Genomic DNA, 24911 nt, shown 5'->3' with positions numbered 1-24911 from the left:
ATAGGATATTATATTTCTTATGAAACTTTAAAAGTTAACTAATATTAATATTAATTAATAGTGGAACGGTTACTATAAAATTTAATTTTATTGATTGACGAAGTTTAACCGGGTTTAAGTGAATTTTTAATAGAAATAAAATATTCATATAAACTCATTTAGTTAACGGGTTTTAAATAGGTTATTCAAATAAAAAATATTTTATTAAATGTGATTCTACTTAAAGTTAGTGAAGACCATTTTAACCCAACTATATATATATATAACAAAATATGTTAAACAATATTTCTTTAAACATTTTTCAAAAAAATTATTCGGTTTTAGTTGCGGGTTGAGTTTGATATTAATTTTCGAATATAATAATTTAAGAACTGTTCGAGTATATAGATCATGTCTAATAGAGTATGAGATTTTTATTTTTGGGGCGATTGGAATATAAATATTCTTGACTAAATTATGTTAGGATACATACTAAGTAAATATAATATGTTACAAACTTTAGGAATAAAGTTTTAAAATGGTTTCTGAAATGCTATGGTACAAGTGTAAATTATGCAACTTGACATATTGAATATAGTCACCAAAAATATTAAATTAAATTAATATTAGACACTAATATAATTATAAAAACACACAAAAATTAAATTAAATCATTTTAAAAAAAAATAACATAAAACCTATACCCGCCCTTTAAAGGGCGGGTCAAAATCTAGTTATGTTTAATGTGTTTTACAATCTTTTTTTCTCTAAATTTATCTTTTTCCTCTTCCTGCTTTCTAGGTTTATCTTTTTAATTCTTCTCTTTTACGTTAGATTGTAATTTTAATGAAAATAAAATATGTTAGTCTTTGTGACATTATTTAGAATCGATTACTATAATAATATTTTAATTATTTTATATTCAAACTATTTTATATTCTGATAAAAATTTAACTTTAATTATTAATATATGGTATAAATAATGGAATCATTTAGTTTAATCGATGTTAATACATACATCATTTAAAAAGACTGATGTAAATATTACAATCATTTCTTACAACTGATACACACTAGTATACTTACACTAATTGTTGTAAATATTTAATATTTTTACATCAATTATTAATAAAAATGATGCAAATTTATTTTCATCACTACTTTCAGAGTCATTTAATTAAATGATGTAAAAGTCATTTACATCATTTATAAGTAATACAAATATTCATAATAAATGATGCTAGACAATCATTTTTTTGTAGTGATTGTTAATGCTTATGTTCAATATGGCTGCTTATGTATCATGATAGTTAGAAAAGCATAGGTATTTCTGGTAAGAATTCAAGAATTGCTAAACACCAAAACATTTTTGATTGTTTCTGGTAACAGTGGTAAGTATAAAGATGCCGTAGATATTTGTGTGGATATGTATTAATATTCATAAAAAAGAGAACCATTAATCTTTAGATAATTGATTTGGTTAATGAAGATAAGAATGGTGAGTTTATAAAAACAATTAGTATCGAATACATATACTTTTTTTTTTTGAAAAAAAAAGAAGAAAAAAATCGAATACATATACTTTAACTGGTATAAAAGAAATTTTGAATCAGCTTGGAATCTTTGTAACTATTTATTTGTAACGTTTTCTTTGAGACTTAAATTGGAGCCATTAAAAGTGGATGCCCCACCAGTCTTCCCAAATTCAACTGTCCTCGTCACCCAAAATAAATCAACGTTCAGAATTTATCCACTTCAACACTGTGTTAAGTCCATTTTTAACTTGAGACTGAATTTTGTGAAGACACTTTGATACATTTTTTTTTCTTTTTTCTAAATAAAGAATTTTAAAACAGATTTTTCTTTATATAGTGGAGAAAATATGTTGCACAGTAACAAATGAGAAAAATATAAAATAATAACCCTTTAGAAATTATTCTATTTCCCTTTTTCATCAGAAATCAAATCTACATTGCTGAAAACGAGGAGTATGCATGTACAAACATTAGCTGACCAAAATACGCATACATTTACTGCCATTGATTACTGTGTTTATTTGACATGCATACATACACTTGCCAAAAACTTTTTTTTTAGAAAAGAAGTTGAAGTTGACATCATACACATATACTACCTGAAAATGCGCTTTAATTAATTTGACTAGGCTGAAAAATCAAAAGATATATGATAAATTTGGAAATATGTATGTAAAATGTAATATATAAGGAAATATTTTGATATAGGATAAGAATTTCAGATTATTACTATCACAGTTTTTAATAATATTAATAACCATATGTCTTATCAAATAAAACACCTCAAAATCTTAAGGAAATACCCAGTGAAGAATTTTTGCAAAATGGTGAACTTCTTCTGAATCAAAAGTGTGGAAGATTCATTTTTCTGTCATCGATTTTTCTTGGTAAGCTAAACAATCCTTCTTGATCATGTTTTATAAGATTTACATAACATATATGAATCATCTTATATCTCATTGATTCCTCTGTTCTTCAGTCTTCATCATATTGTTTCTCGTTCATATTGCCATGTTGTTCTACAGAAAAATATGATTTCCTCCAAGATTTTATTTCACTTTACGGAGTGAAATGACTCATTTACCCATATATACTCAAAACACTAAAGATGAATCACTTTTTATTTCTTATTGCACATAATACTAACTACACTTTCAGAGCCAAGTGTCTATAAATACAGAGCATAATAGCACCATCTTTCCTCACAAAAAAAATCCTACAACACAAACCAAAATACATTAACCACAAGAAAACTAAGTTCTGCATCTCTTATCTTTTCAAGAACTCTTCATAACTTTTCGTACACCAATGGGTCATGGTACGAATAGAGTAGAAGACATGGCGTCTCCAAACAACGGAACCACCGCACCTGCAACGGCAAACACAAGAGAAACGATCGTGGATATACACAGCGTTTGTCTACCCCCGAAGAAAACAACGTTTCAGAAACTGAAGAAACGTTTTGGTGATGTTTTCTTCCCCGATGATCCGTTAGAGAGGTTTAGGAACCAGACATGGAGAAACAGAGTGATTCTTGGTCTTCAAAGCTTGTTTCCTATATTCACATGGGGCTCTCAGTATGATCTCAAGCTTCTTAGGTCTGATGTTGTCTCTGGTCTCACCATTGCTAGTCTTGCCATTCCTCAGGTAACGCAACTTTGAATTTTTTTTTATTTTAATTTGGAAGGTGATTTTTAAAAACTGGTTTTGATGTGGTTATATTTAGTTTCCTTTAGAAATTGATTTACCATTCTTCAACTTTATATTTAAATAAAATTATGGAAATATTTTATCTGGTTAAAAAAACAATTTCAAAATTATTTTCAATTTTTCTAATTTGTTATCATATTCTTTTTCAGTCTTGACCTAAAAAAAGAATTTGTTTTATTTATTTATATGTTGATAGGGTAATAAAAGGCGTAAATAAAGAGGTTTTGTGTTAAATCGTTTAGTAGTGTGGGGGGGGGGGATAACTGGTTTGAAGAGAGTTTAAAGCAAAAGAAAAAAAAAACTCTTTTCTGTGTCTTTGTTTTTGTTTTGGACTATTTGATATCATTCAATGTTGCAATAAATTTAAATTAAAAATTATTTTTGTTTTCTTAATTTCATAAAGGATCGCCTAGAATTATTCAAAGGTTCTTTAAATCAATGTTTTTATAACAGTTTCTGTGTGCTAACTGTGAAATTTAAATTGCAGGGAATCAGCTATGCCAAGCTAGCAAACTTACCACCCATAGTTGGTCTTTGTAAGTATCAGTCATCATCACCTAATAGACTAATCAGTATAATTAACTAAACCTGACTCTAATTAATAAATTTGGTGGTTGCATGCAGATTCAAGCTTTGTGCCACCACTCATATACTCAGTTCTTGGGAGTTCAAAGCATCTTGCAGTTGGTCCTGTCTCAATAGCATCCCTTGTCATGGGCTCAATGCTAAGTGAAAGTGTTTCTCCAACACAAGACTCAATACTGTATCTCAAGCTGGCTTTCACATCAACTTTCTTTGCTGGTCTCTTCCAAGCCTCCCTTGGCCTTCTTAGGTATCAATCTTTCCCTCAAAGGTTTAACATTCTTTTAATCGAAAACGCAACTATCTTTGGAATATATGAGATCGTCAGGTGAAAGAATATGTAGTTTGGGCCTCTTATTACAGTTTAATATTCTTAGTGTAGAATATATTCACGAGTGTTACTTGAGCCTCTTTTGTTGAAACTATCACTGAAAACGAAAGAGACATTAGTCATGATGAATAGAGCCATCAATAACATTTTTTATAAGTAAAAAGACCAAGATTCTGTATAATTTGATTTTGATGGTGATATGTGACATGTACTAAAGTCTACCTCCCAAGATGCTTCCTTCTACTAAGTGGTGTTACACTGTTTATTTTCTTAAAACGGTCAGCAAATTTGGAATAATATTATATTTTCATATTATTTAATTTTTTCTTTTTCTTTTTTGGAAATTTTCAGGCTGGGATTTTTGATTGACTTTTTGTCAAAAGCAACTCTGATAGGCTTCACTGCTGGTGCTGCAGTGATTGTGTCACTTCAACAGCTAAAAGGTCTTCTTGGAATTGTTCATTTCACTGGCAAAATGCAATTCATCCCTGTCATGTCCTCTGTTTTCAGCCATAGATCCGAAGTAAGTCAAACAATACTTTCCTCTTTATAAAATTTTAAGTCAACCATAGATCCTTCCTTACCTAATAGTGTTACTTACTACAATTTCAGTGGTCATGGGAAACTATTCTGATGGGTCTTGGCTTCTTGGCCATTCTCTTAACCACAAGACACATTGTAAGTACTTGGCATATTCCAAGACCGACTATAACACAATTCAATATTTAACATAATGTTGTTGTTTTTGTGAACATATAGAGCATGAGGAAGCCAAAACTTTTCTGGATATCAGCTGCATCACCTTTGGCATCGGTTGCTATCTCAACTCTTCTTGTATTCCTCATCAGAAACAAGACTCAAGCCATCTCATTTGTAAGAAACTTTTTATCCAAACTGACTTGTGTTATAGTGAAAACAGATCTCTCTAGACTCAAAAGAATTCAATCTTCAATGCAGATTGGACATTTACCAAAGGGTTTGAATCCACCTTCATCAAACATGTTGTACTTTAGTGGTACACATCTTGCTCTTGCCATCAAAACTGGTATCATCACCGGGATTCTCTCTCTTACTGTAAGCTTTCTAAAATATCTATCTCCTTTTGTAAATTGTAGAGTTAAGTGGTTAACTTTTGGACTTGATTGATCTTTCAGGAAGGGATTGCTGTAGGAAGAACCTTTGCATCTCTAAAGAACTATCAAGTTAATGGGAACAAAGAGATGATGGCTATAGGTTTTATGAACATGGCTGGTTCTTGCACCTCTTGCTATGTCACAACAGGTTAAAAGCTAAACTTGAAACCAATCTCATTCACCTTAAAGCTCAGGGAACAATGTTATTGACTAGGCCATTTTCTTCAGGGTCTTTCTCTAGATCTGCTGTAAACTACAATGCTGGAGCCAAAACTGCGGTTTCCAACATTGTGATGGCCTCGGCAGTTCTTGTCACCCTCTTGTTTCTGATGCCGCTCTTCTACTACACTCCTAATTTGATCCTGGCTGCTATCATCTTAACCGCGGTGATAGGCCTCATTGATTATCAAGCAGCTTACAAGCTCTGGAAAGTTGACAAATTCGATTTCTTCACTTGCATGTGTTCTTTCTTTGGTGTTCTCCTTGTCTCTGTACCTCTTGGCCTAGCAATAGCAGTGAGTATACAACTATATACTCTGCATGGTTCTGGTTTTCTCAAGCTGTTTGGTATCTAAGTTCGACATCTTTTTTTTGTTGTTGCAGGTGGGAGTTTCAGTTCTCAAGATCTTGTTGCATGTAACCCGGCCAAACACTTTAGAATTTGGAAACATCCAAGGGACTCAGATATATCAGAGTGTTAAAAGATACAGAGAAGCTTCAAGAATCCCTGGTTTCTTGATTCTTGCTGTTGAATCTCCAATATACTTTGCCAATAGCACTTATCTGCAAGAAAGGTCAGTGTCAAATAACTATCATCTTGATATGGTTCTGTGTTTGTTCTTATGGAAGTGAGTTTATGGTTCTGTTAGGATCTTGAGATGGACCAGGGAAGAGGAAGCTCGGATAAAAGAAAACAATGGCAGTTCTTTAAAATGCGTCATTCTTGACATGACAGGTAACTTATGTTCTCTCATCTGAGCCATGTTCATGATTTTTTAGACTCATCTTCTTTACTTATGCCTTTTCCTTTTGGAATTGTTTCAGCTGTGTCGTCCATAGACACATGCGGTATTGAAGCGGTATTTGAACTTAGGAGGAGACTGGAGAAGCAATCACTTCAGGTTAGACCTCTTAAGTCTAAACAAAAGATCATACCTATGAGAGTATAAAACAAAGCTAATTTGATGTTTTCACTTGTTGAAAATAGCTTGTGCTGGTGAATCCTGTGGGGAGTGTTATGGAGAAGCTGCACAAGTCCAAGATCATTGAGTCATTGGGGCTGAGTGGACTTTATCTAACAGTTGGTGAAGCTGTGGCTGATCTCTCATCAACTTGGAAAGCTCATGGCCAGCCATGAAATAAAGCCAGTCTCTTATGAACTTGAGAGACTTTGAACTTCTACTAGAGAACTTATCATGGATGGTTGTTTCTGAAGACAAGGCAGCCTCTTCAGAAACAATTTTTGGTGCTATTAACTGTGTAATAAATGTTACTTCATCTTTAACTTATCTATATAACAAATCATAATTTCAGACATGAATTTCCTGATAATCTTCTCACTCTATATTACCTATTATCATTGATGAAACTTTGGAGCCATTTGCCTCTAGTCAAAATTTACACGGATTTGTATAATAACTGGAGCAAGCTCTGGTCATCATAACCTTTGTCTCCTCAAGAACTAGTACTGCTCTTTCTTCTTCTGACAACTTTCTTTGCAGTAACCTTATCATCACTCTTCTCGAATTACAGAAACCTCTGATTCAAACTTTGAACACAAAGCTCTAGACACATCAAGAAGCTTTTCCAGGTCAGAGACACAATCTCTCGACGCCTGGAGTGTTTCCTTTGTTCGTTCAAGTTCATGTTTCAAGTTCTGTACATTAGTGAGTTCTATATCCAGCATCCTCTTAGAGTCTTCGTACTTCTCAGTAAGGTCAGCAACTTTGTCTTTATTCTCATTTACATCCATTAGCGCATGATCCAGCTTTTCCTTTAGCTGCTGAATCTCCTCCTCTCTCCTGCTAATGACCTCCGCATCTGCAGCTGAATGCATCTCAGAAGTCAACTGCAAAGCACTGTAGTCTTTTGAAACATGATCAATCTTTTGGATGTAACTCTTTTTCTCAGCCCCTAAAGTGCTTATTCTGGTGTTTAACTCCTCAATGGCAGAACTCTTTGAGTCCAGTTCAGTCTGAGTTCTTGTGACTTCTTCCTTAAGCTTCTTGGTTTCTAACATTGCTTCAGCAAGATCTCGGCTAGTTTGAGTGTAAGCAGAGTTGAGTTTCTTCAGTTCTGCTTCTTTTTCAGCCAGTGATGTACTAATGCGTTGAGCTTCTTCTTTTTTATCTTTCAACTCCAAACTAAGCAAGCTGATTCGATCTTGCAACACCTCAACCAAAGCAAGCTTTTCTCTGAGCCTTGTTTCAAGTGCCCTTTTGTCTTCACCAGCCTTTGAAAGATTACTTTGTAGACTTCCTATTCGAGCACTAAGATCCTCACGTAGTTTCTTCTCGCTGCTTAGCTCTCGGCCTAGCCCTGTCACCACATCTTTTGCAGAATTCAACTGGCTGGTCAATGAGAGTTGTTCCTCTTGTGACTTTTTTCGTTCCTTGTTCCACTCTTGCTGATGAAGTTGCAGTCTTGCTTCAAAGTCTTTCTCCTTGGTAACCAATGCTCTTTCTCTGTCTTTCAACTGGTTATTTAGCTGTGTGTCATATGGTTATCAGTAGATTAAGTAAGAAAGGTATCAAATCCAGCAATGAAATATTCACAACCTCAAAAAGTTAAAAAAACAAAAAAAAAAAAAGAGAAGCTCCAAGTAAATGCTCCATGGGAATGGTTACTTGTGATAGAATTGTTAATGAGTAATTAAAGACCGACAAGAACATTATTAAGCAAAAAAGTGTAAAAAAATGTAGCAGAGAAGCTTACAGAGTCGATGGTTTCTAGAGCAGTTTTAGTATCTTTACGAGCGAGTGCATAGAGTGCACCAAGAACACCAGCACTGAAAATCCCAAGACCATTTAAGAGAGACACAAATGGATTTGGGGATGCTCCTTCACTAACTGCTGCAACCTATCCACAAAAGCAATGCTGATTTTAGTAAAGTTTCATCTTCAAAGCTTATATTGATTGTCAGAATAAACTGAGAAGAGATGATGGATGCAAAGTAGGGTTCAGAATTCAACTGCGAAAGTCTTAAACCTCAGCTTCTTGATTAAGCTTCTCACTATCTCCTGAAATTCACAGCAGTGAGCATGTCGTCAATGCAGTAAGACAGGAATCAAAGAACAACAAAACAGAGACCAAAAAAACTCACTTTGATCAGCCATTACACGCGATGGAAACTGCAAAAGCGGAAGAACAACGGAGATGCCAACAAGAACAAAAGCTCTTCTCTTAAAGGAAGCACTGTCTTCGTTTGCATCTTGACGACGTAGAGAAGCATAAGGTGGTAGTCGTCGGCGACTCTTGAATTTGGAGATATTGCTAGAGCAAAGAAGCACGAGGAACTGCGACGGAGAATAAGAACAATTAGTATCGAATACATGTACTTTTTTTTTGAAAAAAAAAGAAGAAAAAAATCGAATACATATACTTTAACTGGTATAAAAGAAATTTTGAATCAGCTTGGAATCTTTGTAACTATTTATTTGTAACGTTTTCTTTGAGACTTAAATTGGAGCCATTAAAAGTGGATGCCCCACCAGTCTTCCCAAATTCAACTGTCCTCGTCACCCAAAATAAATCAACGTTCAGAATTTATCCACTTCAACACTGTGTTAAGTCCATTTTTAACTTGAGACTGAATTTTGTGATGGTGGAAGGAATCGAGAAGAATGGAGATGAGGAGGAGACGGGGCGAAGCAAGTGCCCCCTATGATGAAACCCATCTTCTTCTCCGCAACGTTTCTCAGAGAGATCGGAGATTTGTGGCAAAATAGCAAATCCTTAAATCACTGACCCACTCAAAGCCACCAAAAAAAAAAGGAACTTCCTTTGTGTTGTGTAGTGACTTGAGCAGACCCTCAGATAAGCAAAGAAAATTCGGAATCATCCTTCAATTTCTCAAGTAAAGTTCACTATTAGATTCGGGTTAATTATGGGCTTCCAACTTAAAACCAATTGGCAATTAGTGGATTGACCCTAACCCTTTATATATATTACTTAATTATTTCTCCAACTACCGATGTGGGACTTTATTCATCAACACTCCCCCTCACGCACATGCGTGGACAACTGTGGGAATACCATCCACGGAGTGGCCCAACATCGGGTGGCTCTTTTTTAATTTAACTTAGATCCACAAGGATCGACTGCTCTGATACCATATTAGATTCGGGTTAATTATGGGCTTCCAACTTAAAACCAATTGGCAATTAGTGGATTGGCCCTAACCCTTTATATATATTACTTAATTGTTTCTCCAACTACCGATGTGGGACTTTATTCATCAACATTCACCAAAAAAAACGAACATTTTTCTTTCGGACAGTGGCAATTTTTGTAATTTTCGAATAGTTCGGTTTTTTTTTTTGCTGAGAAGCAGCCACGTAAGAGTTAACCGCCTTGCTGTTATCCTCTCATTCTTTAAAATAACACGTGAAGCTCACGCGCGTCTTCTTCAACTCTCTCTCTTCTCCGACCCTATCGCATGTCTGATTGCTAAAACCACCAACGGCGACGGCGAATATCGATTTTTTTCGCCACCGGAAGAGCGAAACTCGTTTATAAAGATGGTGTACCGAAGCGTCTCACACTCTACCTCATCTCTCTCAGAGATTTAAGCAAACAGGTAAATCTACAATTTACCTCACTCTCACGCCTTCTCGAGACTAATTTACCCTTTCCTCACACTCTTATGCTTCCACAGAAAATAAAAATGAGATTGTTCAGATGTTTAGTGCTCCAAACCCTGAGGAATCTGAGAACCATCCATCACAAGAACTTGGAAACTATCAAGAAACAATCCTTCACGCCTATGTTAGACGAGAGATTCACAAGAATACTCGAAAAAATCTTCAAATGTGCGACCATCGACTAGTCCGTTCAATCCTCCACATAGAAGTTGATCTCAACCGGTTGATCAAGACTCAGTTCTTCAAATGGGCTGGTAAAAGAAGAAACTTCCAACACGATTCCTCCTCCACTAATATGTATGTATGTTAGTGTTAGCCCTGGTGTGCTCTCTGAGCTTGTGAAACCCTTGGGACGAGCTAAGATGGTGAACGCAAGTGCAAACCTACAAGCTCAAGAGTTATAACGCTGTGATGATCAAACAAGTTTTGGGAAATGTGGGAAGTTAAGTGAAGCGTTAGATCTCTTCAGTGAAGATGAAGAACCAAGAAACCGGTCCTGATGTGTAATGCTTACAACGCCTCTAGTGTCAGGAATGGTGAAGCGCTGGTATGGTAAATGAAGCTAACTGATTGCTTAGAAAGATGGAAGAGAACGGGTGCATTGCGGATATAAACTCTCTTAACATCATCCTTAATGGGTTTGCTAGAACAGGTGAGTGTCAAAGAGGGCTATAGAAATATTTGAAGCTATATATGAAGCATTCTGGTAATATTAAGCCTGATGGTGTCACTTATAATAATACTCTGCTTGGATGTTTCTCACACGCTGCAAGAAATGATGAGAGAGATGGAAGATAAAGACTTAATTTGTGTATATGATGCAATCATTTATTCATCGATACTTGAATCTGTTTGGCAATGTGGATCTCGTAGAAGATGTTTTCATCTTTGTAACTTGGCAGTGACTTAGCAGCACGTAATCATCGCCTTTTCTTGTGGCATTAGCCACTAATGAATCACATGATTAGCTATGATTTGTAGCTTTCTTTACCTTTTGCATAAGCAAAATGATGTTAAAATATATATTAACAGTTGAAATCAAAATTGTATTACAAATACAATGAAGAAACTCAAACATAGTTTACATTGAAAACTTTAGAAGAAGAAACAAATCGAGCTGAAAAGGACTTAGAAGAAACATCAGGATCTTCGTGATATGCGATGGTTCCATCATTCTCGAAGTTTTGTGAATAAGTGAAAGGATCATATCGAACACCATGATCAAGAACCTGATTTTTCTTCTTGTGCTTCATCCCCATCATTATCTTTCTCCACATCAGTCTCCATCTTGAGATCTTCTTCAACATGAAAATATTTTCAGACACATCTTTGACCCGTTCGTAACCGAAAGTTTTCGAACACATTTGGCGTTCTTTAATTTATTGATCCCTGAATCGCACAGATCCGTTAGAGCATGTGAAAAAAAAAACTTGAAGAACCGAGTGGAGATGTGGGAATACAGATTTTTTTTTGGGGGTTGTGTTTTGGTGGTTACGTTTGAGGTCAAGGATCTAATCTGGTCTTAAGGAAGTGATGAATGATTTGTTTAATACATTCATTACATATAAAAATATCATTGCTGTTACTACAACTTGCTAATCCTCTGCAGTGTGAGGCATATTATATTTTACAATAGTACACAACATAGTATAAAAATATTTCTCTTATAAAGTAGTAATATAAAGTTATAATCATTAGATGTTTGCATCTAATGGCTAGCTATGGTACTATTACTAAACAGATGTGCAAGTTGGCATATAGAATATTGCTGCTTACCTTAGTGATTCTGTAGTCGTATATTATAATGGACAACGACTTACAAATTTGGATTCCACCAGCATGGACTTGGCCTTTGTGATCATTGTGCATATGGGAAGGTACTATCAAAAATAAAACAGAACTATATAACAATTACAACTAGTCAGCAACTTTGTCGTTACTGTCATTTGCATCCTTTAGCGCATGCTCCAGCTTTTCCTTTAGCTGCTGAATCTCCTCATCTTTCCTGCTAATGACCTCCGCATCAGCAGCTGCTTTCGTTTCAGAAGTTGATTGCAAAGCACTGTAGTCTTTTGAAACATCATCAAGCTTTTGGATGTAACTCTTTTTCTCAGCCTTAAAGTTCTTATTCTGATGTTTTAACTCCTCAATTGCAGAACTCTTTGAGTCCAAGTAAATGGTCCATTGGCATGAACAATTGCTTACTTGTGATAGAACTGTTATAAGTAAACATAGACCGACATGAACTTTCTTAAGCAAAATGTGTAAAAGTGTAGCAGAGAAGCTTACAGATTCGACGGTTTCTTGAGCCTTGAGGTTGAGGAGTTTTAGAATCGTTCCGAGCTATTGCATAGATTGCACCAAGAACACCAGCGCTAAAAATCCCAAGAGAGACAGAAATGGATTTGGGAATGCTCCTTCACTTACTGCAACCTAAACACATCACTGACTTAGTAAAGTCTATCAATCAAGAACTTTACTCGAATAATCAAAACAATAAACGATCAAGCTTGGTTCGAAGGAGGTCTCTGGATTCAAATTTTTGAGAAGGTATAAGAGAATTTAAAAACAAACCTCAGCTTCTTGATTAAGCTTTGGTGTCTTTATCTCATTGACTACTGAAATGAATGAAACAAGTGATCACAGTAATGAAAGATGAACCAGAAGCAAACTTGAACATAAGACCATAAGCAAAAGATCTTTAGTCTACAATGCAGTAGCAGAGGAAAGGCTAGAAGAAGGGAACTGAACTGATTTAGTCACTCTCATCCGCCATAGCTGGCATCGGCAACAAAGCTCTTCTCTTAACGGAAGCAGCGTAGTCGTCTGCATCTTGGCTGCGTAGAGAAGCCGAAGGTGGTCGGCGACCTTGGATTTAGGCGACATTGGTGGAGCAAAGAAGCACGAACTGCATCTGAGAAGAATGGAGAGGAGGAGGAGGAAGAGACGGGGCGAAGCAAGTGCTCCCTATGAGGAAACCCATCCGATATGTGTGGCAAATATCAAAAAGAAACCCAGAGCCATGTCAGATTGTCTGATACTGGCAATCCTCTGTCTGATAACTCTATCGATTTCCAAATAGATTGATCTAGCAGACCTGAAGGAGTTCCTATGGGTACGGTTATTTCTTTCTCTCCAAGTCATATAGATCGTTGCTTGCCAGGAGAGGAGAAGGAGGTTGCGGCTTGGTTTTTGCCCAGTGAATTGGTGAAGCTGGACGGTTGTTGCCTCCCAGTTGCTCAACGGTTGGATCATGCATCTTGACGCCAGTACAGACCAGATTTCGATTGTTTGATTGCTGAAGATAATCACATCGGAAAAATCTATTTTATTGAAGAAGATGGTTTAGAAAAAAAAATTTCAAATTTTTATTTGAGAAATTAAGTTAGATGGCTACAAAACAAATGATAATTTAGTATTTAGCCAAAAAAAACATATCCACTATTTCTATCATATATATCTATCTTATTAAATAGAAATACCTTTTAATTTTGTTTGGCAACATGAATTGCAGAGTTAAAAAATTAAAATTTAGTTTGGACACAAAGATAACATCTATTTCGGGTTTATGTTTTAAAAAACTGTTACTATAAAATTGGACAACATTATTTAATTTGCTATTAAAATCGATCCATTTTGATAACTAAATTATTATTGGGCAATTGTAATAATTTGGTTGTTTATTATAGTTATTGATATTTATAGTTTATATATAATACGTAGGTAAAAATATATTTCTCTCAAACAAGATTTTTTATCTATTAATACGACAAATATGTTATTATTAATTTAGAAATTACATTTATCTATATTATGGTTACAATATCAAATAAACAATGCAAAATATATATACACTAAGGTATTAGTATTTTTCGTGTTACAAGTACATTAAATACAATAATAATTATATGATAGTGAAGAACGTGGAACATATTTTATAAAATCTAATAGTTTTCAATTAGGTATAAGTTGATAAGATTTTTATAAGTTAAAGCAAACACCCGCCCAGTCGGACGGGTCAAGATCTAGTTGTTGTATTATTACCAGTGTTTTTCTTCCATTCCCACAACCTTTTCCTATACTATTTTATGTTGTTCCATTTTATTTGACGATTAATAAAAGTATTATATTTTATTTAGAAATATGTTTTGATATTTAGGTTTAGGGTTTATATTTAGATTATGGTTTAATGATTAAAATTTAAGGTTTAGATTTATAAGGTGAGGGGGTATAGTCGAAATCAGCATTAACTTCTTTCAAGTAATCATAAACATTTCATAATTTCACAATTTGTACTATGTTATTTATTGTATTTCATTCTATTTGGATTTAAAGTTTATATATGGGTTAATGGTTTATATTTAGGTTTATAGTTTACTCATTAGAATTTAGGATTTAGTGTTCTATTTTGTTTAGAAATATATTTTGATATTTGAATTTAGAGTTTACATTTGGATTATGTTTGCATTGGATTATGGTTTAGTAATTAGAATTTAGGGTTTAATATTTATAAGGTTAATGAGATATGGTTGAAATCATCATTAACTTCTTTCATTCAATCATATACATTTCATAATTTCACCATTATATACTATGTGCATATTTTGAATAGTATATACTATACTATTTTGTTTGGTACTATTCTATTTGTGCATGTTAGTATTTGGGATAAGCATTACTTCCACTATCATTAAACAATTTTATAATTTTATTAATAGGAACTGTACCATATGTAGAATGTTCTATTTTATTTACTCAATTTATCTTCTTCTATATTTTGATATTTGGATTATGACTTATATTTTATTTTAGACTTTAGTGATTAGTGTTTTTGATTTAGTTAGGGAAAATCTGTGTTGATGTTGGGATAATCATTAGATCTTTCTCTGCAATCATAAATATTTCAAGATTTGAACAATATATACTATGTTATTTTTTTAGGGGTGGGCGTATTGGTTTAGTTTCGGGTTTGATTTAGGTTCGGTTAGGGTTCGGTTTGGTTTGGTTAATCCATTACTAAGAGTAAAAAACAATGTATCTAAAAACTAAAAATACTAAACATTAATTTTGTTACATAATTTTACCGTTAGACAATGTATATTAGATAAGAACGAGACGAGACGGCTACGACTTAGATGTTTATAGTTTTTAGGTTTTGTTTTTGAGTTAAATCTTTAGGTATTAATATTAGAGAATATATATAATAGTATTTATTTAAATCATATTTGGATTTTTTTTTAAAATATATGAAGTTAACTAAATTTTACAATAAGTTAACATATATATATATATGTTCGATTTCCTGAGTTACATTATAAGAAGAATTGCTTCGATCGCTAGCTGAGATCTTTGATTTGCTTTGTTTATTGATTAGGTTTGTACGATTTGCTTAGTTAGCGTTTGAAAATTGGAAAGTGTGTGTATTAATTGAATTTTTTATTCTAGGTTTACAAATGGCGTATAATTTGCAGGATGACTCTTTGGTTTTCGGAGGTCTTTGTTCTTGAACTTCCTTTTTAGTTCGAATATGTATCTTAAAGAAAACTAACTAACAGCATTGCTTCTTCTTTTTTTTTGGAAAAAAAAAGAAGTTGATGACATCTTAGAAAGATCCAGATATAGCTGGTTGAGTTCTAGCGAAGTCCGTGACATCTTCATGTTGCATCCAAACCATGTCTACTCTCTTGAGACAGTTGATGGATACCGACAAGGCCTTTTTCTGTTCAGCACGCTCTCTCAGTTTGATTTTGTAGACTGGGGGGAGACACAGCATAAGAGAACGGCAGAAGACACCCCTTTGTACTATAAGAGAAGCCGTATATCTCTAGTTCCGTTGACAACTTACGAGAGGAGAGTCTACAAACCCATTCAGAACGAGTAAGTAATTTAAAAAAAAAAAAATTTTTTTGCATTTATCGTTTCCTCTCATACTGATTAATTTTCCTTATTTTCTTAATTTAGATTTCAGGATTCTGTTTTGGTACACTACCGAGTGACTACCGAGAGTGCATCAGAAGGAGATTCGTCTGGTGTTGATACTGACAAGTCCGGAGACTCTGGGGGAGATAATGAAGATGATGTCATGGAAAACGTAGACGAAGCAGACAATTCCGGAGATAACGCTATGTCAGGGCAGGAAGATTCTTCCAGTTCTGATAGTGATGATCCTCCTAATTGCAATGGCCACGATGCTCATGTCGTGAAGGTAAAGACCTAGTTACTGAATCTTAACAGTATGTTTATTGTATGCTTATCGAGTCCCTTGCTGTCTAAAACGTGATTGTAATACCTGCCTGTTTACTGATTGTTCTACAGATGTCTAAGATGGACTTAAACAGTGACGACGAGAAAGACTTCGTGGAGACAATTTTTACTCGCACTATCGATATGCTTTCAGATGATGATAAGAAGCTACCTCAGGCAAGCCTTTGTCAAATGAAAGTAAGCTTTATATGGTTTGTTGCTCTGGAGATGTGATTTTAGTGTTTGGTATTGCAGGTTCACAAACAACCATGCCGCATTGTTTACACTGATTATCAGCCAACTCAGCTCCAGCACTATGTCTTTCTTGCCGGAGGCAATGGGGTTTACTTGGTTTTGGATGAAAATGCTAAGTTTCACGAGGATAGCTTCCAGAAGGCTCTTAACGCACTGGTTCTTGCTAATGATGGTGACATAAAAAGAGAGAACAGAAAGTCTCAAAAGGGATTACTTGGTGAAGAACGTGATGTCTTCAAATTAATGAAAATGATAATTCCCGTGAGTTTGTTCAGGTTCAGCAAAGAGGAACGTGAGGCATTTGCGATGCAGGTTAGTTGCCTCCTCTTCTGTTCTTCTATTTGAAAACTTGAACAAGTTTAACAAGGTACCTGTTTTTCTGGGGGCTGTTCTTATCAATAGCCAAATTCAAGTGAATCTGTATTTGTCTGCTGAAATAGGAAAATCTATTCTTATCCCTTTAATCTGATCTGGAGTTGGAGTGACTTTGATCCTGTTTTTGGCTATTGTATGTGTTTTTTATCGTTCAAAAATTACTAGCAAACTCTCTCGAGTTTTTGCCGAATCTTAACAGTATGTTTATTGTATGCTTATCGAGTCCCTTGCTGTCTAAAACGTGATTGTAATACCTGCCTGTTTGCTCATTGTTCCACAGGTGTCTAAGATGGACTTAAACAGCGACGATGAGAAAGACTTCGTGGAGACAATCTTTAATAGCACAATCGATAAGAATCTTCCTCAGGCAAGCCTTCATTAAACCACTTTCTAAGATGCCTGAGAGTTTGTATATTGCACATGTACATTTATTGTTTGCGAATACTTTGCTCTTAGACGATTTCTATGAACAGAAAGTTATGGTGCACATGCCTGGGAGTTTAATGCTGTCTAGTTGATCTAGTTTTCAGATGCGGTTTGGTTTATTGGATTTATTAGTTCCACGGAAAACATTGACATGGTGATTGGCTGCATGTACTGCAGGTGTCAAGTACTTTTTCCATCTTAAACCCCGGTACCGTTCATCATTCGGGTCTGCTTCCAGTTTTGAAAGAATTAACTGAGATATCATTTGATGGAGGCGTGATTAAGGTAGAGCTATTGTTTCCATATATTTTCAATTCTTGCTACCTTTAAATCTGTTTGGTATGATTTACTCTCTTTGCCATTCAGAAGATGAGTGGTGGTGCTGACAAACGAAGTATCTGCATCCTCAAAGGAAGTGCTGATGTTTTGAGCAGGTACAGTTGTTAAGTAACCTATATATATATAATCAACCTGATTTGATATTTGCGCTTTTAGACTTCTTGACATACTCATTGACATAGACCGTTTTGTTTCTTTCTTATTCATCAGGGACTTTAGTTTGAGCAAGACCATGCTTCTAAATCAGTTGCAGTTTGAAAGCGGTGATCCAGAGACTCTTCTCCGCTATTCTTTCTTTCAGTTTCAAGCTGACCGTGCTATCCCTGATCTCGAGGTGCAGTTAACTGATTTCTTTCAGATTTATTGATTACAGAACGTTTCTTGTATGTTAGTGATGATGCGATTTTGGTCTGTTTTTGCTGCCAAACAGAGCTGTTTATCTCGATTGCAAAAACGATGAGAGAAAGCCACAATCATTCGGCACTGAGGAGCAAGACACGAAGTTCGATGAATTCAGAAGCTTATATGTTCATAGTACTACTTTTATTAGGACTTAAATGTTACTGGTCTCCTTTTCTTACTGTAGTATTTCTTTCTCATCTACACAAACACAAATGTTACATGGGATCTTTGAATGAAATGAAATACACTCTATTATTTTGGTGAACATAAATTATACAAATATCATAAAAATTATGCAAGTAATAGAGGTTATGAAAATCACCTTTTATGGAGCCAAGTGTGATTAACACAAAATTTTGCTCTCACAAATCTACGATGAAGTGATTTTACACAATTTGCCTGGAATTTGAAAAATTGATAGCAACTGATTTTGGTGCCCTTGCAAGATGATTAATATTTTCGCATATTGACAAACAACTTCCATATTTTAACAGCTAGCTCTTGAAGATAGCAATGAAATATATCATTAATATTCGAATATACCATAAATTCCTCAATTAAACTTTTACGAACCTAACAAAATCAATTTTAACTTTTCAAATTCAGTGAATATATATTTTCAATAATTCTTAAATTACGATAACAGTCAATAATAATCTCTACTAATAAAATGGAGCTTTTGAGACTCAAGAGAGCGTACACATCATCAAAAAAATTTCGTCGGAAAGATGTCATATGTCATTATTACTAAATATTTTGTTTTAAAAAAATATTACATTAAACTGTCTATAATGTATTATTACCATTTTATATTTATAAATTAAATAAATAAATTCGAAAATTAGAATAAGAAAATATAAAATATAAGAAATAGTAGTATTACATTTTTTACATTTAATTTTACATTTTTATTATTTCCAAAAAACTAAATGTATATTTTTATTATTCTAATTATGGAAAAAAGCTAAAAGTAATATTTTTCAAAAGATGCCATGTAGCATTATTAAAAAATAAAAAATAAGTAAATATGAAATATAAAGAATAATGAATAATAAATAAACATACAATATAAGAAATATAAATATTACGTTAAACATCTATCGTAATATTACAATTTGATATAAAAGAAAGAAAATTAGAATAAGTAGATATACAAGATAAGAAATAAAAAAATAAGTAAATTTTCAATATAAGAAATAGAAAAACTACATTAAATATATATCTGAAAAAATGTAGTAAAATAAATAGTAATTAAATATGAAATATAAAAATAGACATACTACATTAGCCATCTATCGTAATATTACAATTTGATATAAAAGTAAAACAATTAGAATAAGTAAATATACAATATAAGAAAAATTAAATAATAAGTAAATGTGAAATATAAGAAATGTAAAAACTACATTACACACCTATCTTAAAAAATTTACGGTTTTACATTTTTATTATTTCCAAATATTTTTATAAGTAAATATACAATGTAGGAAAAATAAGCATACAATATAAAGTAATAAAACTAGAATAATTAAATATACAATATAATAAAATAAAAATGAGTAATATAGAACTAATAAATAGAAATATTACATAAAAATATATCGTAAATAATATAACAATTTGATATAAAAAGCAGAACAACTAGAATAAGTAAATATACAATATAAGAAAAATAAATAATAAGTAAATGGAAAAACTACATTAACATCTATCTGAAAATGTAAAGTTTTACACTTTTATTATTTCCAAATATTTTTATAAGTAAATAAACATTATAAGAAAAACAAGCATACAATATAAGAAATAGAAATACTACATTAAACATATATCATAATATTATCATTTGATATAAAAGTAAGAAAATTAGAATAAGTAAATATACAATATAAGAAAAAATAAACAATAAGTAAATATACAAAAATAAAAATATAACATTAAACATCTATCGTAAAAAGAAATAGATATATTACATTAAATATAGTAAAAACCTCTTTTATACAGGATAATATGTTTGGATAAGTTCACATGCAAATAGTGAAGAATCGACTTACATGAAGTATTTCTCATATGGCTTCATCACTCATAGTTTCTTCAACTCTAGGCATAAGTGTCTTGCACATTCTCCAGAAAAATGTAAATATGCAAAAAAAAAATATCAAGCATTCAATCTTGCAGTTATAGCGTTTGCAAATGCAAAGGAAATATAGACTAGAGAGTGCATTTGAATAAAAATATATTGTTTCCAAACCAGTAAGACGGAGAGATTGGCGAGTGGAAAATTGTGGAACCATGCACATGATTGTTTTCAGTTTTCTCCTTTCCACTCATCCACAAATGAGAAAGAATCATTCTTTCCTAAGAATAAAAAGAAAAGAAAAGAAAACATAACGAGTTACAACCTTCTGGAATGATGGTAAGTAATATTGAACAATAACTAAGAAACCAATTTCAGATCTATCATAAGCAAACACACCAGCCATAAACACACACAAGCAATGGCAAGACACAACCAAATATTTCACCATAAGCAATTGCAACACAAGGAGTGAGAGACATAACCATCTATCATAAACAAACACACCGTCCATAAATACAACCAATATTAATATTACAAGTTAAAGAGTATACCATATTGATCTTCAAGATGTACACAGAGCAATATCTTGAAAGCAACAAATAGTGGCGTTGCCAAAACATAATGAAAAGAACCCCTCTCCCACAAACCAGAACTTTAAAAGTTACAAAATAACATGATCATAACAAAGAGCAAAGGTGATAATCACAAAAGATGTCATAGATGGAGCGAACAGCAAAATCTACCACGAAAAATCACGGCATAAAACTGCTACAAGGATATAAATATAAATATACAAAAAAGCAAAATGATGATAAAATATTCTACCTTAGACATCGCTAAACACAGAGATCCAATTTTTATAGTTGTATCCAAACTATACTTAGTCAAAACTCAATATCAGAGAAACCCATCAACTGATTCATAATTATCCCAACCTTAGCTATATAAAAGAGAAGTCAAGGCAGCAATTACAAAAAAATAAGAAAGAAAGTAACTGATCACCATGATTGAGAAAGAACATGAACAAGCTTGAGAGCGAGAAGAAGGATGAATGAGAAGAGCAAACTATGCGTTGAAATCACTTCTCTACACCAATATTTCTTTACCCTTAAGTCTCTAATTCAATCAGAAAGACCCTTTTCGACACAACTCACAATTCAAAATTTGATTGTATGAAATTGGTGATTTTTTCGCCGAAAATTTTCAAAAAGCAAACACATAAGAGAAGAGAAAATGATTTGTTACAAAAAAAAACGGTTTTTTTCAAGTCATCGACAGAGATTAATTTTCCATGACAAAGTCAAATAATGACAAGTTAGTTTATGATAATATTATTTTCCTTTTTTTTGTATGTGACTGTGTATAAAAGTGAAAAACAAATTTGAAAAACTAAATTAGATTTATATTATGGATACAACTATTACTTAGATGTTTCTTTGTTAAAGATAATCGAAGTGACATAATGTTAGAAACTAAGTTAGAACAAACTTTAAAAACATGATTCTATTTTTTAATTTGTAATTTGATTTGTAAAATAATAGAAAAATTTGACGTGATAAAATATAAAATTAATTTATGGGCACGATTCGTTTCTGTCAACGTGGAGATGAGATTAGGATCCAGTTTATGTTTTTGGTTATTGACACTTGATTTGGTTAGGTTAATGTGGATATGAGATTGAGATCCGGTTTATGTTTTTGGTTTTTAATTGACATTTGATTTGGTTAATTTGGAAGCCAATTTTCAGAAACAAAAACAAAATGATAGGAAAACAAATATTTTTAGTCAAAAGAAAAAACATATATAATATCAAATGTTCTGATTATATAATATAAGGTTCCATTGGAAAATATTTATTAGATCCCATAAAAAAATATAAATAAGAGTTCAAATATATACAAAACTTTCAAAGGTTAAACTATCACAAAAAATACAAACAACAAAATTCAACTATCACAAAAATGTTTACATCAATGTAAAATAAAATAATTTCAAACTCAGTAGATATTCAAACTCTTTATTATACATACTATAAATATAAAGTGTTCATAAATTCACAAAAAGTATATAGTTCGGAGTCCAACATTCAGCGAATTAATTGTATACGAAATATTTGAAAAATCAAAATTGTCTCGGACGTAGCCCGGGCTAACCCCTAGTATCTCCAAAATTCAAGAGGAATATTACATTGCAATTTTCATCTATGACACATTCCTATTTTTTTTCTTTTAATGAAAATGCCAATTTTCTCAAAATTATACCTAAATTTAAAAAAGAAATTTAATTCTTATTAATGAATTTTTTGTCTTTGTTTTTTTTTGAGATTAAAATTATACGCATTAATTTAATTCATTGCATCCATCCTTTAAAAAGTTCATTTCAGAAATCATAAAAGTAATTTTATTAATAGTCCTAAACTCATTGCATGTTTCTAAACAAGAAAAATAAATTACCTACATTAAAATTGTAATAATATTAATCATTACAAAATGTATGAATTAAAATTTATAACATAAATACTATGCATTTACTTTATATGTCGAATTAAATAGTTTATTCATTTTTGTGTACTATTATAAAATATATGAGAACTTTTGTCAATGTTTTAAAAATTATTATCCGATTTCGTTGGGGTTTTGTCGGTTCACGGATTAATTACGGAGTTTTGGGTTTATCAAATTTTTAATTAATAGGTTTTCATTAAATTTGATTTTTTTGGAAACAAATCAGTTAGTAGAACCATGATAGAATGCTACACGAAGAACATAAGCCGGTCCATATTAGATACAGCCACCAATTTATCGGTTCAACTGCAGATCCGAATCAGATATAAAAACATTGCTTATATCTTAATTCATCAATAAACCACATGCACCCCCCCACTAAAATGAATTAAATTGTAAAAATAAAATGTTTTCCTCGCATCATTTAAATGTATTTTTAGTTTTTTGTGTTTTGTTTCTAGAAATTTAGGAATTATATAGATATTTACAAAGTTTGGTTTGTTTTTAGTTGAGTTATTTTGTTTTTTTTTTTTTGATTCGTTAGCTAAGTTAGATACTGGTTAGTATCCAAAAGAAAATCCAGATCCAATTTGGTTCCGGTTCCCCTTTTTGCTTATCGTGTAATTTCTGATTTTAAATAAAAATCTTGGATAATTTAGGATTTTCAGTTTAAACACTGTGTAATTCGGATTGTTTGGATCAAAATTATTAGATAATTTGGATAATGTTTAATATTTGAATTTAAATAATTTGAGTAATTCAATTTTTGATAATTCAGTTTATAAATAATATTTTTAGAATATTTGGTTATTTAGAAATTAAATATAATTAATATTTGTTGGTGTGCAATTTATATTTTAAAAATTCAGGTGTCTTTTGGTTTACGGTTCGGTTTCAATTTTTGGGTTTCCCGAAATACAGTATTTATTCAGCTATTTATTATAAAAACTCAGGTAGCTTTTGGTTTAGTTTCAGTTTCACCAGTTTGGTATACGATTTTTGGTAAATGTGCACAAATCTGTATACAATTTTATGAATAAAATTAATTAAAAATAATTTAATTTAATTTATAAACTAATCTACATTTTCTAAGTGCGGATCAAAATCTAATTTCTTATCTTCCAACTCTGTCCAAATACAATGATACTAGTAGTTACATACGAACGGTAATAGAACCCAAATCATCACAAGAGTTAAGACGAAAAGGATGACAAACTGAAGAAAGGACACGTTACATTAGACGAAGATGTGTCTCTGTCACATATGCAGCAGCTCTCTCAGAGACTCTGAAACAAAATTTTGAGTTTTACAAGGAAGAAGAATGTGGCTGAGAATAGAGGTCAAGGCACAGCTACCAGACACAGATACAAATCTATATGACAAATCAGATCACCTTTTTTTTTGTCAGCAACTATACAGACTCATATAGACTCTGTAAACCAAACTGGTAGCTCTGTATCCATATGAACGACAATCAGATCACTTTGAAACTAAAATCTTTATATATTAATTGAAAAACACTACAACATTGTTTTGTATGTAGCACTACGAAAATGAAATTCATTTTTTTAAAAAAATAGATTGATCCATCTTAATTTATATTATATTTTATTAAATTAACTATCAAATTGGATAAATAATGTACAAAAAATATTCCTGCATTTTTCTTAAATAAAAACTACGGAATTAACTAATATAATTAACGTATATATGATAATTAATGATTATGAATAATAAATATCTGATAACATTTTTTGTATATTACTTCTTTTTTTGTTTGATCCTCCTATATATTAATTGAGAAGCCAGTTTAGTGATTTTGCTTTTTGTCACTCATAGGAGTGTTCTCTAATTTGATTGGTTGATAGTTTTTTTTAATTTATTTAATACAGTTCCAAAAAAACTAAATCAACAACTAAAGAAATCATGCTTAACAAAATAACTTTAACAAATACGTATTTTAGGAAATTGTGTCATCAATGCTCAATTTTTCTATATTTAAATATATCCAATTATACCTAATTAACATTGTAGCGTTTGATAAGTTATAAAAATTAGATTAAAAACAATTACATGCAACATTACATATTATAACTAACTTAGAATAAATTTTGAAATATAATTTGTACAAAAATATATTTTACTTATATGTTTAATA

At 32.1% G+C, this 24911-nt stretch overlaps 3 protein-coding genes and 3 long non-coding RNA genes across 6 annotated transcripts; 4 read left to right on the top strand and 2 right to left on the bottom strand.

Annotated features, from left to right (window-relative positions):
* Positions 1-2715: 2715 nt before the first annotated feature.
* On the top strand, positions 2716-6806 carry LOC108806043 (probable sulfate transporter 3.4). The gene is made up of 13 exons (XM_056996243.1): positions 2716-3161; positions 3712-3760; positions 3849-4056; positions 4489-4660; positions 4750-4815; positions 4897-5010; positions 5095-5211; positions 5292-5418; positions 5499-5785; positions 5874-6064; positions 6140-6225; positions 6315-6391; positions 6478-6806. Exons 1-13 carry the CDS (start codon positions 2823-2825, stop codon positions 6625-6627), a joined length of 1983 nt encoding a protein of 660 aa, XP_056852223.1. The 5' UTR covers positions 2716-2822; the 3' UTR covers positions 6628-6806.
* LOC108807657 (MAR-binding filament-like protein 1) lies at positions 6747-9065 on the bottom strand. The gene is made up of 5 exons (XM_056996237.1): positions 9052-9065; positions 8593-8870; positions 8478-8509; positions 8205-8348; positions 6747-7977 (listed from the first exon to the last, which is right to left on the bottom strand). The coding sequence occupies exons 1-5, from the start codon at positions 9063-9065 to the stop codon at positions 7003-7005; spliced, it is 1443 nt and encodes a 480-aa protein (XP_056852217.1). The 3' UTR covers positions 6747-7002.
* Positions 9066-9881: 816 nt separating this feature from the next.
* On the top strand, positions 9882-11124 carry LOC130501341 (uncharacterized). The gene is made up of 2 exons (XR_008939628.1): positions 9882-10068; positions 10147-11124. It is a non-coding gene; the product is annotated as an uncharacterized LOC130501341 (long non-coding RNA).
* A 656-nt stretch (positions 11125-11780) lies between these two features.
* Positions 11781-13496, bottom strand: LOC108806044 (uncharacterized). The gene is made up of 3 exons (XR_001942500.2): positions 12707-13496; positions 12422-12565; positions 11781-12348 (listed from the first exon to the last, which is right to left on the bottom strand). It is a non-coding gene; the product is annotated as an uncharacterized LOC108806044 (long non-coding RNA).
* Positions 13497-15450: 1954 nt separating this feature from the next.
* LOC108810642 (uncharacterized) lies at positions 15451-17413 on the top strand. Its single transcript, XM_018582742.2, has 7 exons — positions 15451-15506; positions 15578-15625; positions 15721-16009; positions 16094-16337; positions 16448-16552; positions 16631-16942; positions 17286-17413. The coding sequence occupies exons 2-7, from the start codon at positions 15586-15588 to the stop codon at positions 17385-17387; spliced, it is 1092 nt and encodes a 363-aa protein (XP_018438244.2). The 5' UTR covers positions 15451-15506; positions 15578-15585; the 3' UTR covers positions 17388-17413.
* Positions 17414-17602: 189 nt separating this feature from the next.
* Positions 17603-18439, top strand: LOC130501338 (uncharacterized). Its single transcript, XR_008939625.1, has 4 exons — positions 17603-17716; positions 17798-17865; positions 17981-18104; positions 18201-18439. It is a non-coding gene; the product is annotated as an uncharacterized LOC130501338 (long non-coding RNA).
* The last annotated feature ends 6472 nt before the right edge of the window (positions 18440-24911 follow it).

Source organism: Raphanus sativus, unplaced genomic scaffold (assembly GCF_000801105.2).
Source record: "Raphanus sativus cultivar WK10039 unplaced genomic scaffold, ASM80110v3 Scaffold0168, whole genome shotgun sequence".
Lineage (NCBI taxonomy): Eukaryota > Viridiplantae > Streptophyta > Magnoliopsida > Brassicales > Brassicaceae > Raphanus > Raphanus sativus.
Note: the sequence above shows the minus strand (reverse complement) of the source record. Positions and strands in the feature narration are given on the sequence as shown.